This window comes from Mastomys coucha, unplaced genomic scaffold (genome assembly GCF_008632895.1).
Source record: "Mastomys coucha isolate ucsf_1 unplaced genomic scaffold, UCSF_Mcou_1 pScaffold6, whole genome shotgun sequence".
NCBI lineage: Eukaryota > Metazoa > Chordata > Mammalia > Rodentia > Muridae > Mastomys > Mastomys coucha.
Window position 1 is genome coordinate 84,799,113 of NW_022196912.1, and position 18,334 is coordinate 84,817,446.

Consider the following 18,334-nt stretch of genomic DNA (forward strand, 5'->3'; position numbering starts at 1 on the left):
ATGTCAGGTGGGTTCCTCAATCATTCTAATCTTATTTTTTGAGACAGTGTCTTTCACCAAGCCTGGAAGCCAGCTTAGCTGTCAAGCCCCAGGCGTCCTCCACGCACAGGGACACAAGCATATGCAATTGTACAGGCTTTTACGTGGGCCTGCAGATGTTCATGCTTACATAGCAAACACTTTACCAACTGAGTCACCTACCAAACCCCTCTTTTTCTTTTTTGTTCTTTAGAGCAAATAATTAAAAATTGACCAATTTTTCAAATTAATTGACTTTTTTTCTTGTTCAAATCTGCCCTTAGATCCTCCCAATAAAATATCAATTCACTTAAAATTTTTAATTTTAAAATTTTTAATTAATTTGTTTCTTTTTAAGTTTCTCATCTCTTTACTGAAATCTGCACTGCATTTGCTCTGTTGTTAACACTGGTTTTGTGAAATCTGCACTGCATTTGCTCTGTTGTTAACACTGGCTTTGTGAAATCTGTACTGCATTCGCTCTGCTGTTAACATTGGCACAGTAGCAGTGAGTGAGCAGGTTAGACCCAGAATGGGCAATTAGGACTTTGCTCTTCAAAATTGGGCATCTATATTCTCACAGTTGAGTGTAACTTTGATTATGGAAGGGCACCCACAAGCAGGAAACCATTCTTGAAAGCCTTTTCACTGTGGCTCATATAGACCAGCACGTCACCCACTTCATGGTTTTTTTTTTTTTTTTTTTTTGGTCCTTTGAAAAATCAAAGAGTATTAGAAAGGCCAAGGAAACATACAAGAGAAGTTAATCACTTCACATGCTCAAAGAAACATACAAGTCCAGAAGACAAGAGAAGACCCTAAGTTTATAGGTTAAGCTGATCCAAGACACAGAAACAAACCAGAATTTTAAAAAATGTAACAGCAAACCATGGGGAAAGACAAGCTTGACCTCTATAATCACACACAGTAAATTTAGATGTCCACTTCTCAACACATCTCAAGACACACAAAGACAATGTGTGACTTATTTAAAGAAAACCAAAACTGAAATTCTTCCAAAGAAATATAATAAAACAGATCTGCTGGAAAATGAGTTTTAAAACTTTCTTATAGTATAGTAGAATATTCAGTATGTCAAATAAATTGACATACTAAAGGGAATATTGTATTGAAATACTCACAGCAAGTCAATGCATTGCCTCTGTGTCGTGCCACCCCACAGCAGACAAGTGGTTGGGTTAGCTCTCTCATAATCATGCCCTGGGGCAGGCTAACCCACAGCCCCACCTCCACCTCCCACATCAGGGCCAGGTCCACTGTCCTGCCTGGGTAAGGCACAGGGCCTGCTTTCCTGAGTGCTGCCACTAATGAGAGATGGAGCCAGCTCTCTCGAGCACTGCATACTGTGTGGGGCAGGGCTGGCTATGCACAGCCCCTGGACACCCACATGGTCCTCAGCAGCTGCCCTAAACAGGGACACTCCCATGATCTCTAGTGGGAATATGATCCACAGACATCCACCCTGACCCCTGCTGCTGTGTAGCCACGGACAGAGACATACATGGTTCTGTGAGACAGCTCCGGATTCTTTCTGTCTGTCTGTCTGTCTGTCTGTCTGTCTGTCTGTCTGTCTGTCTGTCTCTTTCTCTCTCTCTCTCCTTCCCTCCCTCCCTCCCTCTCCTCCCTGTCTCCTGTCTTTCTTTCTTCCTTTCTTTCTTTCTTTCTTTCTTTCTTTCTTTCTTTCTTTCTTTCTTTCTTTCCTTCCTTCCTTCCTTCCTTCCTTTCTTCCTTCCTTCTTTGTTTGTTTGTTTCTTTCTTTCTTCCTTTCTCTCTTTCTTTTTAAGATTTATTTAATTTATATGACTACACTGTAGTTGTCTTCAGACACATCACAAGAGAGCAATGGATCCCAATCATTACAGATGGTTGTGAGCCACCATGTGTTTGCTGGAAATTAAACTCAGGAAATTTTTTAGAATCATCACTGATGATTGAACTTAAAAAAATTTATTAACGATTATTTTGGACCTTCATTGGAACAAGACAATTTTTCTTTGGTTCACTAGGATTTTAAGTACATTATTAAATCTGTTAAAGTGATCTGGTGATCCTACAGTAACACTAGGGCACTTAGGCTGTTACCTTTGTAAACACGGTGCTGGAGTTTGTTAATCATTTGATTAAGATACTTGCAAACATGTTTACAGCTAAATTTCTTTTTTTGTGCACTCTTTATTTGACTTCAGCATTGAACCATCAATATTATATAAAGGTTATAAAAATGAGCAGAGGCTATTTCTGTTATTTATATAAGGTAATATGAGATAATGATCCACTTCAAGGAAACTCGTCTACTAAACTACCTTAACCCACTGCCTCTTCTAATGAGACTTTGAACTATTGATTCAGTTTCTGTATTGGTTAGAGAGCAATCAATGCCTTTTCTTTTTCCTAGAATTACTTCTGTAGTTCACAGCTTTCTTGTCCATTTCATTTACATAGCACAATTTGTTCTTAGTTTCTATTATTTTTAAAAGTTTTTTAATTTGTATGTTTTATATCTCTAATTATTCAGTATCATCTGTTGTATTTACCTAATTTCAGATATTATTATTTTTTTTTAAAATCCACTTTCTTTTTTTTTTTAAAGATTTATTTTATTTTATTTATGTGTATGAGTACACTGTAGCTGTACAGATGGCCGTGAGCCATCATGTGTGTGGCTGCTGGGAATTGAACTCCGGCCCTGCTCTCTCTGGCGTAATTCACTGTAGCTGTCTTCAGGCACACCAGAAGAGGGTGTCAGATCTCATCATGGGTGGTTGTGAGCCACCATGTGGTTGCTGGGATCCGAACTCAGGACCATTGGAAGAGCAGTCAGTGCTCTTACCCGTTGAGCCATCTCGCCAGCCCCAGATATTATTTTTAAACATACTCTTTTATTTTTATTTTAAAAATTGTAGGATATACTCAAATTCTCCTTTATATATATATATATATATATATATATATATATATATATATATATATATATGACTATAAATTTTTCTCTAAGTGGAAATTTTGTTCTAAGTTATGCTGATATAATTCATTGTCATTGGGTTAACTAACTATCCACAGTAGTTTCTTGTTTTACTCCTGACCATAAGATAGACCTTCTCAAATGACTGTTTTTTAAATATTATCTTGGGCTTTATTCTAGTCAGAATGTATATTGTGCAGCAGCCTTGCCTTCTGTGGAAACAGAGATGTCCCAGCCCTGCAGTGCTCTAATGCCTGCAGTGCTCTAATGAGAGTAGCCACAGGCCAAATGTGGCAGTTGAACATGTGAAATATGACCAAGTGACAGTGAGGAACCAAGTGTTCAATGTATTTAAATTCAGTTGTCTACAGTTTTATAGCCACATGTGGTTAGTAGCTATAATTTAAAGCAATTCATGCTCTAGAATACCCATAATTTGAATTATTTCTATATTTTTTTAAAAAAAATTATGTATGTGAATGTTTACCTGAATACATGTCTGGGCATCACATGAATGAAGTATCTGCAGAAGCCAGAAGAAGCTGTCAGACCTCTGGCCCTGGAATCACAGATGGTTGTCAGCTGCCGTGCGCTTGCTGGGGATTGAACCCAGATCCTCTGGAAGAGCAGCTAGTGCTCTTAACTGCTGAGCCATCTCTCTGACCTTCAATAGTCTGAACATTTTTGAAGCTTACTTTATATTCTAAAATAATATTAATTTTGTGTGGGCATACATATGTGTGTGTGTGTGTACACGCACACAAGCATGTGCAAGCCATATGCTATTCCTTGAGTACCATTTGTCTTGCTTTTTAAACAGTTCTGTCATTTGGTCTGGAGCTAGCCTAGGCTGGCTGGGCAGCTGGCCCCAGGAACCTGCCTGTCTCTATCTTGCCAGCATCGAAGTTACACATGTGCATCACCACGCTTGGCTTTTTCTTGTGGGTCTAGAGATTTAACTCATGTCCTTACTTTACAAAGCAGGCAACTGAGCTTTGTCCCCAGCCGTTGCTTTCTAATTGTCCATAAAATGCATTTTCTATATCCCTTATTAGCTCAGACTTTCTCAATGCATAGTTCATTCTCTTTCATTTATTAGCAAGGTTTGGACTTTTTAAAAAAGATGTATTTATTTATTTCATGTATATGAGTACACTGCAGCTGTCTTCAGATACACCAGAAGAGAGCATCATATCCCATTACAGATGGTTGTGAGCCACCATGTGGTTGCTGGGAATTGAACTCAGGACCTCTGGAAGAGCAGTCATGAGCCTTAACCATTGAGCCATCTCTCTAGCCCAAGGTTTGGACCTTTTAATCTATCAGATACTCTGAACTGATTGACATTTTAAAATTATCAGCTTGGTTGGTACATTTCTCAAGTCTCCTTTCTTTTCTGTTAAGCTTTACTTATATACTTTTGAACTATTAAGACTCTACCAATATGACAGTATCATGTTTTCTTGATGAATTTGGCTTTTTATTTTTGTATAGTAGGCCTCTAGAGTAATATTTTTTGCCTCAATTTTTTTCTGTCTGATACTAACATAAATGCTTAATATTTTGTTTGTTGGTTCCATTTGTGAACCTATCAAAACTACCTATAAAATGAATCCTCTTGCCTGCCTGATTGCGGATGATCTCTTAAGTAGTGGTTGTTGTTGAACTTAGATGAGTGTGAGTACTCTGTCCTGAGTACCTGGCCATCTGGCTGAAGGGTGAGGAGTGGGGGTGATCCTGTAATCTTGGTGTGGCTGCTGTCTGCTCACATTTCTTGGGTCCTATTGGATGGTGACAGTGACTTTGCTTCACTGTCTTCCCACTACCCTTAGTGCCTTTCTTTGACAAGATTCAAACTAGAACTCTGTTAAGAAAAAATAAGTTAGCAAGTCCTGTAGTTTCCAGTTTGTGTTTTCAGTCTCTTCACACAAAGAGGAGCTGGGAGTGGTGGAGAAAGCTGAGCGGGGCAGACAGTACTGCAGGCAGAGTAGCCACTCTCCTCAGCATAGATGTGACCAGAGAGCTGGATAATCCTGTAGGAAGAGAGTACTCCTAAAGCCAGCTGCAGAGTACTTCTAAGTCTACACACATTTGATTTTTTCCCCTCTTAGGATTTCACTTTCCCTCTGCTTCTTTGCTTAAATATATAAATGTTTTTCTTACTAGTTTTTTTCTATAATGTGACTTCAAATGAGTGTATATTTCACATAAAATACCTGTGTCACAATTTATTTACAGTATCTTATGATTAGGCCTTTAGATTATATCTGATTTCTCACCATATAAATAATGTTGTTATCAATCTTTATATAAATACATATACACAATTCTGATAATTTTCTTAGAAGAGATTCAAGGAAATGGAATTTTTTTGGGCAAAAATTACATGTATTTTTAATTTTTATTGATTCTAATACTGAGTATATGTATAGTATGTACATATGTGTGCACACACACAGACATATATACATACATATGTATTTATTTAATGATTATAATAATAAGAAAGGTTTATTACTTGTTTTTAATTTTCTGAAGATATTTTTTAGAGATTTATTTACTTATTATTATATGTAAGTACACTGTAGCTATCTTCAGACACTCCAGAAGAGGGCGCCAGATCTCGTTACTGATGTTCGTGAGCCACCACATGGTTGCTGGAATTTGAACTTAGGACCTTCGGAAGAGCAGTCAGTGCTCTTAACCTATGAGCCATCTCACCAGCCCCTGGTTTATTCCTTTTTTTTTTTTTTTTTTTTTTTTTTTTGAGACAGGGTTTCTCTGTATAGCCCTGCTGTCCTGGAACTCACTCTGTAGACCAGGTTGGCCTCGAACTCAGAAATCCACCTGCCTCTGCCTCCCAAGTGCTGGGATTAAGATTAAAGGGATTAAGATTAAGAGCCACCACTGCCGGCTGGTTTATTCCTTTTTAATTAACGAGTCTTTGCTAGGAAAACAGAGGTTTCCCCTGGTATTCCTATCAGGAGTTTGAATGTCATTTTGCTTGAGTTTCTTACTTTTTCTGTTAAGGTGCACACATAGTGTACTCAGTGTGAAATCAAGAGCAAACACATACATAGATATTTATGGTCACTGGCATATTTTGGATGATTTATACAGTTTTGCTTCCAAATAAATAAAAATTGGGCTAAGTGATTTCCTTATTCTTTCCAAGGCTTTGAGGTTGCCAGACTACATTAATGCTTTCAACTCTGATCCTCCGCAGTATCATCTGCAGAATACCTAAATGTCTACATGGTGGCACTTTAAGATGCACCGTTCTCTCTCTATAGCCCAGAGCTCAGCTCGTGCTCTCAGACTCACCCTCATGAGCTATTTTGTTATTCTCTTCATGTAAATACTGTCTGCTGCTTGGTGTCACCGTGGGTGTATTCTCAGCACTTAGACAGAGGGTCGGCCCTTCAGTAGAAGCTCAGGCTCTGGCTGGGCAGTGGTGGTGCACACCTTTAATCTCTCTAATGAGAGCCTGCTCTTGTGTCATTACAGAAAGCCTGAAGGGCAAGGGGGAGTGTTAAAGAGACAACATATCAGGGGCAGCTTCACTTTTCTTTGCTTTTCTTTTTATATAATGTATTTTGATCAAATCTCATTCCCTTCCTTCCATTCCCTCCCCTTATCCAGCCCTCATGCCTTTTCCCTCTCAGCTCCATGTGCTCTGCTTTTGAACCCACAAAGTCCATTTAGTGCCATCCATGTGCATGGGTAAAGGAGCATCTATTAGATCAGGAGTACCTTCTCAGAGCCCGCATCCCTAAAGAAACTGACTCCCTCTGCCAGCCGCCATCAGTTACAAATAGCTCTGTACTAGGAGCCCATCCTTGCTGGGAGTGGGGCTCCATAAGCCCCATCCTCACTGGGACTTCCTTAACTCAGTCTTGTCCAGGTCTCATTCATGTAGTCATGGAACTGCCCTGAGTTCTGTATGTGCAAGGACTCTGTCATGTCTAGCAAATACTGTTTTGCTGCATCTGGCTCTAACAATCTTTCTTGCCTCTCTTGATTCTATGTTATGACAATACTACACACTAGACCCAAAGGGTGTGATATAGATGCCTAAGAACTTCAAGCTATCTTATTCCCTGTGTAATGACCACTGACTCTCTGAATTAATTATCTATTGCAAGAAGAAGTTTCTCCGATGAGGGTTAAGAGAGGTAAGAATGTAGGGGATAGTTTATTACTTTGTACATGTAGCAGGAGAATAATACTAAGTTCTCCCATCAGACCTAGCCAGCCACAGGTTTGGCTCAGTTAGTAGTACCAGGCCTGGGTTCTGTCTTGTGGAGTGGGCATCATATCTGATCAGAAAGTGGCTGGTTGCCCATATAACATTCATTTCTCTATTGCACCAGTGCACATATATTGCCTGGTTGTTATTGCAGCTCACAGAGTATACAGCTAGGTAAGGCTGTTGATTACTTTGCTTCCTTGTTAGTGTGTGTAGAACCTTCCAGAGGTGTGAAAGCTAGCCGGTAGGCATGAAGAATCCTAGCTTGATTTCTTTACATCTTATGACTCAAGTATGTGGTGATCTCAGTAATACAGCTTCTGAAGGGTAAATGATGGAACAGGTAGATTAATGGAGGAGGGCATTGGGGTACAGGGGAGAGGAAAGTATGGGGAAGGATTCTTCTAACATTAAAGACCTTTGAAACAGCATCACTTTTTAACAACTCACTCTTGCTGTAAATCTAGTTCTGTGGGAGCAGAACGTTGCACACTCTTCTGAGAATTCACTGAGTTCTTCAAGAAAGACAACAGTATGTTTGTAAGAGTTTTCATGACCTCATCAAGTTCTAATGGTCCCACCACCTCTCAGTGGGAACCAGATTTCCACATGTCCCAGAGGGGACAAAGCATACTCAAACCACAGCCAGTTGGTTCTTGCTGGTGAATCATCTGTCCATATCCGTCATGGTAAATGCTTTCCCTAGCTGGCTTGTTTCTGACCTGTTTCCTTTCCTTTTCTCTTTTGAGATTTAAATTCTGTTTGGGGAATTGATACTAAGTGTAGTTTAAGAAAACATTTAAGAAGGCAGAGATCTGATGCGGACAAGCTTTGGTTTAGGGCTGGGGTGAAGGATAGCTTAGTGGTAGAGTGCCTGCTTGGCAAAATAAAGTGTTTTGTACCCAGTACTGTGAAGAGAAGAAAACAAACAAACAAGACCCCACAAGTTCAGACTTACCTATGTTTTCGACTTCTGCCCTGCACAGGCAGAGCCAGGAATGATAAGCAGGCAAACAGACACTGGGTTTTCTTCTTCCATATTCCCAACACCCACCTGGTCTCATCCTCCCACATCTCTTAGCTTTCTCTGACTGATCTGACCCTTGGTAACCCTGTCCACCAGTTCTGTCCTTCCTACCCCATAACCCCCCAATCACACAAATATTTCTCATAATTGTACGTATTGTACATGCTATGCTATATCTTGAATTATTAGAATATGCACTGGCCTTTATTCCAAATGAGCCTCCTCATTCTTTGCAATTGTATTATATTTTGTAGGTGAATAAACCTACAGTTAGTTGAGCAGTCTCTCATTTGAAGGATATTTATATGGTTTCTGGTATTTTGTATCTATGTGATTATATCTGTGGAGTAAATTCCTTGAAATAACCTCTCTAAGTTGGAGGATATATACATTTATACTCTTCACAGCTATCTGCTCACCTGCTAGATAAGATACTGTATTCATTTTACTATCCCCCTGCAATGACTGACCAACCAGACAAGGAATTGTATCACCCTTGATCTTTGCAAATCAAGTGTTTTTATCAGTATACTTTTGAGTTTTATTTGCATGACATTGAATATCTTTTCTTATGTATGGAGCCTTTTGATATGTTCCTTGTCAGTTGCTTATTAGTAATCTTTGTCTGTTTTTCTTGTTTTATACTTAGATCTGTGGTTTAAGTTGATTTTTGAGTATGATGAGAAGTAGAAGCAGAGGGTCATTTTCTTGTGAATATTTAATTGCTTTGTATAATTTATTGGGAAGGTAAGTCCTTACTTGTTTATTGCAGTTATATCTTTATTATAAATAAGATAAAAATAAGATACAGTTGTATATCTGGAATCCTTAAACATTTTTAAATTACCTTTTCTACTTTATTGTCTTTTCTTTTGTTAAACAGTCATACACTGTAGCTCAGGTTTGCCTAAACTGAGGCAGTCTTTTTGCATTAGCTTCCCTAGTACTGCTGTGATAAGCATGAGCCACCACACCTGTTTGTTTGTTTGTGTTTCCTGTACCAGACTAGAACATTCTCTGTAGCTCAAGCTAGCTTTGAACTCTGAGCAGTTTTCTAGCCTCAGCCTCCTAGGTGATAGGATTAAAAGCACGTGCCACCACACCTAGCTAATATCACCATATTTTAATTGTTGTACATTTGAAACATCAATGGCTAGTGCTATAAGTCCTCCAACTTTGTTCTCCAAGATTTCTTTGTTGGCCATTGTTTTTTTGTGTTTCCATCTGAACTTGTTAATTCGTGTAAGAAATATTGCTGAGAATTTGATTGTTGTTATAGCTAATCTAGAAATCAAAGGGGTCATTGACACATTCACAGTATAGAATCCTGAAGCCTGGGAACATTTGTATTTGTATTGTAGTGCTGCTTTGTATTTTCCTTAGAGGTCTGAAGTACCTTTCATTAGATTGCTGTAGTACATTGGCGTCATGATGGCTTACTGTGTGCCCCTTCCCATTTCCACAGTCAGATGCAGCAGGCCATCATAGTAGCATTTATCTCATGGAACTTTGCAGATCCTGCAAATCTGAACACTTTGTCACCCATTACAGACATATTCCGATTGCACTCTGTATACCAACATATCACTTAAGTTTATTGCCAAATGCATCACAATTATGTCATATAAATGACATTTCTTACTCAAAAACTGAAGCTTAATATATAAAGTAAAATTCATGCCTTCAATGTACTGTCCTATGACTTGGACAAGTTTGTACAGTCATGAGACTGTAATCAGAGGATAATCTTTACATTACTCTATATACCTTTTGCTCTCTTCATAGTCAATTTCGTCTACTCCACTCCTGGCCACCACTAATCTACTTAGCCTCTGTTGGCTTTTCATATGAATGGGACCATGTAATGGATTGCTATTTAAGTGAGATTTATGAGGTTAAATCGTGTTGCATGAATCAGTTGTTTATTCCCTGCCATCCATGAATACTATCCCATTGTATGAATATTCTACTTTGTTTATTTAATCCCCAGCTGAGGAGCATTTGTTTACTGTTTAAATCTTAACTAGTATGACTAAAGCTACTGTAAACATCTGTGACTAAGTTTTTGGTTTTTATTTACTTTGGCTAAGTTTCTACAAATGGTATTTCTGGGTCTTGGGGTATGCAGCTGTGAGATGAAGCTGTCTGCACATGTGCTGTGCAGTCTTGCCTTCCTACATGGAAAACATTAGCATTCTGCTGCCTTCACATTCTTGTCAGCACTTGGTTCTCTGTTTTCTTTCTTATATGTGTACAGTATTATCATTTTTATTTTTATTTTTCAGGTTATAATATAATTTCAATATTTTCCCTTTCCTCCCTCTAAGCTGTTGCCAGCTTCGACACCACAGGGTAAACTGTGGCCAAATGGGGAGTCAACCACTGGTCACTAAGCAAACTTTTTCCTGAGGGAATAAAGCTTGATTCACTGGGGTCAGCATTCCCTGTGACCAATGAGAAACTCTCTGAACTCTTTACATTCTTTGGGGCTTGAGAGAAGGAAAAGAGAAAAATGTGGGGGTGGGGGAGGGGGAGGAGGAATCTCTCTCTCTCTCTCTCTCTCTCTCTCTCTCTCTCTCTCTCTCTCTCACACACACACACACACACACACACACACACAGACACACACATGCACACTGAGTGGTGGCTGGAGCAAGCCAAGCTCCTACAACTTCTCACACACACACACATGCACACACGCACGCACACACACATTCACACATACATATACACATATTTGGTAGATGGAGCAAACTCCAACAAGCAGGCTCCAATAAACTTCACATGCATACATGCATCCCTATATACATAGTTGGTGGATGAAGCAAACTTCACCAAGTTTATTTTTTTCTCTCAGCCACCTAAGACAGAGAATTCTATGTGAGAAAAGATTACCTCATAACCATAAGTCACACACTCTCTAAAAGCAGTCACCACAGAAACATAGTCTTCAAAAAACAGGATAAAGTCATTACACATACATAAAGGGAATTACAGAAGGATTACTGATTGTGTGATCTTTTGAAACTTATCCCTAACTAAACATTTCCCAGCTAGTGTTCTCTCCACAAGCTCAACATAATCCCAAAGCAATAATTCTTTTGTCATTGATTAACAGAGTTTAAGCTAGCCAGTCTATAGGATGTGTTTACCAAGAAACAGATCACCATCTATCTTTTGACTTATTTTTGAAGTTTTGTTCAGCTAAGCTGGTGAAACATTGGCTCTCTGTTCTTATACTCATTATAGATTATTTACTCTTTATTCATAACTCTGCCTTTTCATGGTGCACACCGAAAGCTCTGGTCACATCCCTAGAGCACAAGATCCAGGAACCCAGACGCAACCTAGAAAGAAATGTTTTCTTTGACCATTAACTTGTCCCAAGCCTTTTTCTCTTCCAAGTTCAATTATGTGCTTGTAATACCTGAAAGCTCACTGTACTTACTTCTAACCTATGCAGGCTTTACTTACTGTTGTTCTACAAGGAGGGGCACATTCTACTTTTAGTTCTAACTTTATTATGTGTTTCAGGCAAAACAACTTAAATCATCTCCTTAAACTTTCTATCAACTTCTCTAACTTCCTAAAACTATTTAAATCAAATCAGGAATTCTGTAAACTCATTAATTCATCTAAACAATATTATCTCATGAAAGTCCATCTTCATGATGATTTACAGGAAAATTTGCCCAGTAATGTGGACTTTGACCCAGGAAATAACCACACTAGGCTATATAGGCAGTGAAGGTTTCCCCATGTCCAATCACATCGTGCCAGATGTATAGCAGTGACAAACAGGAGAAGGCACATCAGTAGCAAGAAGCAATTCTGGGACAAAGGCCCTGCGGCTGTGCCTCTCAAGCGTACACCCATCGAAGCTGTGAATAATGGTAGGCCTTCTCCAGGAAGCTCACTTGCCCATTGCAGCTTCTCCTGCATGGCATCTGCACTAAGCCCTCCCTTAGACCTTACGTGCTCTTTTTTCAAATTCATGGCCTCTTAAAAGAAAATTTTAAATTTAAATTTAATTTTAAATTCATGAATTGTTATATTCATATATATATTCCTAAGCATATCATGTTCAGCTGGTATAATGCTGTGTGTATCAAGATTGACCATTTGATGCTGGATAACTAATCGGTGTGCTCTTCCATAGGGAAGGCAGGCTGCTCCTCCTGGGCTCAGCATTTCTTGGGTGGCTGAAGGTCTTTGTGTAGGGTGAGACCTCATAGGCTTTTCCTTTCCACCTTGGCATGTCTGTTGATGTGATCCTTTTCAGCTCATGTGTGGGCAGTGATGTTGGTGAGACTTGATGGTTGTGGCTTTTGATATTACTAGGAGATAGTACAGGGAGTTTTCTTTGAGATACTACATAAAATCTAGGGATCTAGGGGTGTGGCCACAGGTTTCTGTGTATACCATGAAAAGGCAGGTTAGGAATAAAGAGTAAATAATATACAATGAGATATTACATAATATCTCACAGCAAACCACATGGTCCTCTGGTTCTTTTCCATAACGTTCCCTGAGTTGTGGGTGTGGGTGTGGGTGTATTTGGTAGGTACCTTTTTCTCTCTTCATAGTCAATTTTGTCTACTCCGCTCTGGCCACCACTAATCTACTTAGCCTACGTTGGCTTTTCATATTTGGGAATGGGCTCCATAACACTATAGTTTGATTGGTTGTGGTTTTCACAAAGAGAATTTTCCTTGATAAGGAAGAGGTGAAGACTGTATACTGTATACTGTATACTCTGTCTGGGTATAAGGACAAATGCTTAGATTTTTGCTCGAGATATGCTGGCACACATAACTTGTGCTAACCAAGGCTCTAATTGGACCTATGATCCTCTCAACAAGAGGGAAACCATTCCTAGTACTGGAAACCTACTGCTCAGGGACAATGAAGTCATGAATCTTAGAGAAAAATCTCTCCCCACCACTCTACTCAGCTAGCACAATCCTTAGAGTTATCTTTTTAAAAAGGTTTTATTTATGTTTATTTTCTGTGTGTTTTGCTTGCATCTGAGCATCACATGTATGCAGTGCCTGAAGAGGCCAGAAGGGGGCACAGGAACCCTTTTTTTACTACAAAGCCCCTCTTGCCTCTGCTTCCCCAGTTATTGGATTGCCACTGTGCCTAGCAGAACAGAACAATTTTCATTAAAAAACAAATTTATCATATTGATTATAATAAATAGCTCCAAAGGGTTAAAATAGCCTAAACTAATATTAATTAGACAAGAGAGGCTTTCCATACTATAGGTAATAACTTTTCTAAACTATTTTAATTAAGATAGAGTATTATTGATACACAAAAAGTTTGATTTCTATTATATACCTCATAAAAGTACCAACTCCTGATAGAACTTAAACACCAAAAGTAAAACTTAAAGCATAATAGATATATATTTTCAGATTTTCATAAGGAGTTTATGGAACATAGCAAAGTGCTAAATACAGAAGAACACTGTAATAAAGGTTATTATTTAAATTAGCAGTTGCTCTACATGTGTTAATTTGTGAAGAGTGGAGAGGTGCACATGTGCTTATGCAGTAGTTTTACATGTTGAGTATATGTTGTTCTCCTGTGCTTTCTGTTTGTCATTCTCAGTGCCTCTTAGGATCGGACGTTCATTTCTTCCTCGGGCTGGAAATTCTTCTGCTGTGATTTTATTGAATACCCTGTGCTTTAGTGTTTATCTTAACTCTTTCTCTCTCATGACTTCTTAGATTTGGTCTCTTGATTGGCTTCTGAAGTTTGTGGTCATCTAGGTCATTCTTTGTGTTGTTTGTTTGCTTATTTGTTAAAATATGGTATCTGGAGAGATGACTTAGTGTTTAAGAGCATTTGTTGCTCTTCTGTATGACCTGAACTTAGTTCCCAGTACCCACATCAGGTGGCTCTCAACTAGCTATACCTCCAGCTCCAGGGATACCATGTCCTCTTCTGACCCCCATGGGTACCTGCACACACGATACACATACACACACACACACAGGATACTATCATACCATACACATAAATAAAAGTAACAATATGTATGTACGTCTATATGTATGTATGCATGTATGTATGTACATATGTATGTATGTATGTCCATACATACACATTAATGATATGAGTATGGACGTGTATGTAAAAGTCTGAATACAAGTTTTTGGAGTCAGTTACTTGATTTCTGTACAAACCAGAGGGCCTGAGTTTGATCTCCAGCAACCATACAAAACAAGGTATGGTGGTTCTCGCCCATAAGCTTAGAGCTGGGAAGTGTAGAGATACAAAGATCCCTGGGGCTTGCTGGGCTGCTGGTCTAGTTGAATCAGTGAGTTCCTGGCTCAGTGAGATGCCTTGTCTAAGAAAAATAGGGTGCAAAGTGATTGAGGAAGATATTTGATAAAGACCTGTGACCTCCATCTGTATGTACACCAATGTGCATGTGCACTCTCAATACACTCACACGTGGACACAGAGAAGCACTGCAAAAAATCATCTGTTTAAATAACCAAGCCTGCTCTTAGAGGATGATGCATGCAAAATACAATCATGAGATTCATCTGTTCCAAAAGCTGAGCGCTTGCTTAGGGTTTTTTGTTTTTTTGTTTTTCTTGTTTAGTAAAGAACTTTGTACTGACTTAGAGCATTTTAAAAAGAAAATAATGGTTGATTGTGTCACATGACCTGAAAGACAAGTCTCTGGTCTGGCCTAAGTGACATGGTCTGAATGATATAAAACATGTGACTAGAAATGAACATGCTCAGTTCTGTTTGAGAGTTGAGAGTCACCTATATCTTGGCATTTTGAGATAATTAGCTGAAGTAACTGATATTTTGCTCAACAGGTGGGTTTTCAGAGAAGTCAAGTGAATGGAGCTCAGAAGAGGAGGAGCCAGTGAGAAAGGCGGGGCCTGTCCAAGTCCTCATCGTCAAAGATGACCATTCCTTTGAGTTAGATGAGGCTGCGCTGAACCGGATCCTTCTGTCCGAGGCCGTCAGAGACAAGGAGGTGGTTGCTGTGTCTGTTGCGGGAGCCTTTAGAAAAGGAAAGTCCTTCCTGATGGACTTCATGTTGCGGTACATGTATAACCAGGTATGGAAGGGCGCGGACAGTCGCTTGTTGCCGGGCCTTCACCTGTGGTCTGTTTCTGTTACCATGGCTGCCTGTGAAAAGGCTGTGGTGTGTCTATTCCAACCTCAGTGCTCTGGAAACTAAGCACACACATGACTGTACCTGGATGCTACTGTGCAGCATTTACCTGAGGATATAACTTCCTTTTTGCTCCTTAAAAGTTAGCATAATAACACATGATGAATTGTTACAGTTTTAAAACACCAAGTAGCATTTACTATAAATTTTTCTTTTTAATAATTTTCCCACAATGTTTTCTTTTCCCCACAATGTTTATGTGACTTTCTTAGAGCTTGAGGCAAAGGGATTTGACAGTGAGCACTTGGGCGCCAGTGCCTGTGTTCTTCCACTGACACTATTGTCTGGGTTTATCTTCTGTGTCTGTGTGTACTTGCTCTTCCACGCCATTCATCACTCCATGATACTGAAAAACTTCAAATTAAATTGCTAATGTCAGTGCACTTTCTCCCCATTTTTCAATATAAATTATACATTATGCTTACAGCATTTGTTTTTAAATAAAATATGTACAGAGAGACACAAATATTAAATGTGCACTTGTTTATTTTTATAAATACACATCCCTGTGCAGCCTAGAACTCAAACTACAGCACCCCCAAAAATTCCTTTGCAGCCTTTCCTAGTCGGTTCTCACCCTGCGCCATCCCCAGAGGCAGCTGATAATGTCTGACAAAATCATGTGGAACAGAAACATGACTCCAAGGACCTTGGCTATACCAAGTGCAGAAGGGTGAACGGGAAACTAGGACAAGGCTAGAGGGTCGGCAAAGGGATACATTCTGACATTTCCCCCACAGTGAATTCCAATGCAGACATGGAGTGTTGAAGTAGAACAGATACACCACCCAAAGAACTTTATATTTGGAAGTACTTGAGATCGGGGCAGAAGATTTACAAGTTAGCTGGCCTGGCACAATGGCACACATCTTTAATCCCAACACTTGGGACAGAGAGGCAGACAGGTCTGCACACGTAGTTGCCTGTTTTACAAAGCAAGTTGTGGCACAGCCAAGACTACACAGAAACCCTATCTCAAAAAAAAAAAAAAAAATAGCCTCGACTGCATAGCAAGTTCTAGGCCAGGCTGAGCCACATGACAAGACTATGGCAAAGGGGCTTTGACCTGTGTGTTTATAGCATGGCTATCCATTTTCAGTTTGATCTTTTATGTATGAGGTATTTTAAGACAACTTTGAGGCTAACATTTATCCAGTGTTAGTTCAAACAAATAAAGAACAGAGGCCAGAAAATAATTCAGTCTTTGAAAGCAAGCAAAACTCTTTTAAGCCCTGATTTCTAGCATATACCAAAGGTGTTATTGTACTTAATATAGATGGGATATTGATGCACGTTCTCTTCAGATCAAGTTGCCTGTGATAAAGAGACCTTTTTTTCTCTGTCTGCACCCAGCTGAGCATGAAGAGTGAGGGGCGGAAGGTGACACCAGTGACTGTGTGGACCTATTCTAGTCCTGCTTCTGCACAGGCAGCTATCACTCATGTTAGAATGGCGAAACTTGATTTTAAATGTGGCAGGCGATGTTCTTTTTTATCAGGAAAACTGTTAACTTTATTTTATGCCTGAACCATAGTATTCAATAATTAGTCATTAAATATATAATGAATGCATGCCTGAAAGAATAAAACATGCTAAAATTTTAATCTTCCAAAGTCACTATTTGTGGATCTATCCCTTATCTTTTAAAATTATTTTTCTGGGATAGAACTTTTATAATACCATATAGTTCATTGTCCTCAGTTAATATCATAATAATGTTGTTTTTCTAATTCATAACCATCATAATTTATCCATTGCAATATACTTCTCAACTATTTTTTTAATGTGTCATGTTTTGATTAATTTAAATATCTACATTGGCTAGTTAGTAACAGTTGACTCTTTGTATTGTATTAGGTACTATGGAGAATACAAAGAAGATAGACTTTTATACTTAAACATATTATGGTTTGGGTAGGAGGCAGAATTAAGATTGGAGCAATGTTCAGCTCTAAATGGGACACCTGAATCACATGCCTTCTTCCCAAGGTTTGTGGTGAATGACTCTAAGGAAACAGTGTTTTCTAGACTCAACAGGACAACTACGCATATGAACTCACAGAGGTTGTATCAACACACACAAGACCTGTGCAAGCTCACAGCAGCCCAAAGTTCAACATGAAGAGGGGAAATGCCACCCTGTCTGGAGAGCTGTTGGCAATTGATAGCTGTCCAAGATCTGAATCAAGGGAGGAAATAGAAGGGACACTGTAGACTAAGGGGAGTAGATGTGTATTTGCATTAAACAAAGGGTACATCTTCCTTGGAGTGGATCTTATATTGAAAATGAAGACACAAGACTGAATAGTGCAGGTGGCAGAACCCATTATTATGCTTTTAATAAGGATCTAAAATTGCTTTAAGATTTAAGAATAAGATAGGATGTAACACACACACACCTCCTCCCAAGGCTCAGGCATTATTGTGGAAGAGGGGTGGAAAGACTGTATGAGCCAGAGGCTGTGGACCATTACAAGGAAATTGTTTACAGGACACAAAAGGGCAATTGGCCTCGTGAGCCCACAGCTGCATAAACCATGCATGCTCAAGCCAGACAAAATCTCAGCTCAGAGGCAGGGAGGTGGTGATTTAGTTAATACAAGGTTTCTAACTCAAGGATTGTTATAAAGAGGCCTTCCAAAAATCATAATTTATCCACTGTAACAGATACCAAAGTATGCGTAGCTACTATTACTCAAAATTATTGATGAAAATTTGCTAAATCTAAGTGATTCTTTATATTTCTTGGATCACCTGGCATTTAGTTCTGACATAATTTTCAGTTTAGTTTTTTTCTTTTGGATTTTCAAATCCCTCTTGTATTTGTTCCCCCAGTATCCGTTCCCC

General features: G+C 39.0%; 1 protein-coding gene across 3 annotated transcripts in view; it reads left to right on the forward strand.

Annotated features, from left to right (window-relative positions):
- Positions 1–18,334, forward strand: part of Atl1 (atlastin GTPase 1) — a 79,491-nt gene that overhangs the window by 25,149 nt on the left and 36,008 nt on the right. For all 3 annotated transcript variants that reach the window (XM_031355900.1, XM_031355902.1, XM_031355903.1), the window contains exon 3: positions 15,123–15,370. In XM_031355900.1, the coding sequence (XP_031211760.1) occupies positions 15,123–15,370 (248 nt within the window). The remainder of the gene's footprint in view (positions 1–15,122; positions 15,371–18,334) is intronic.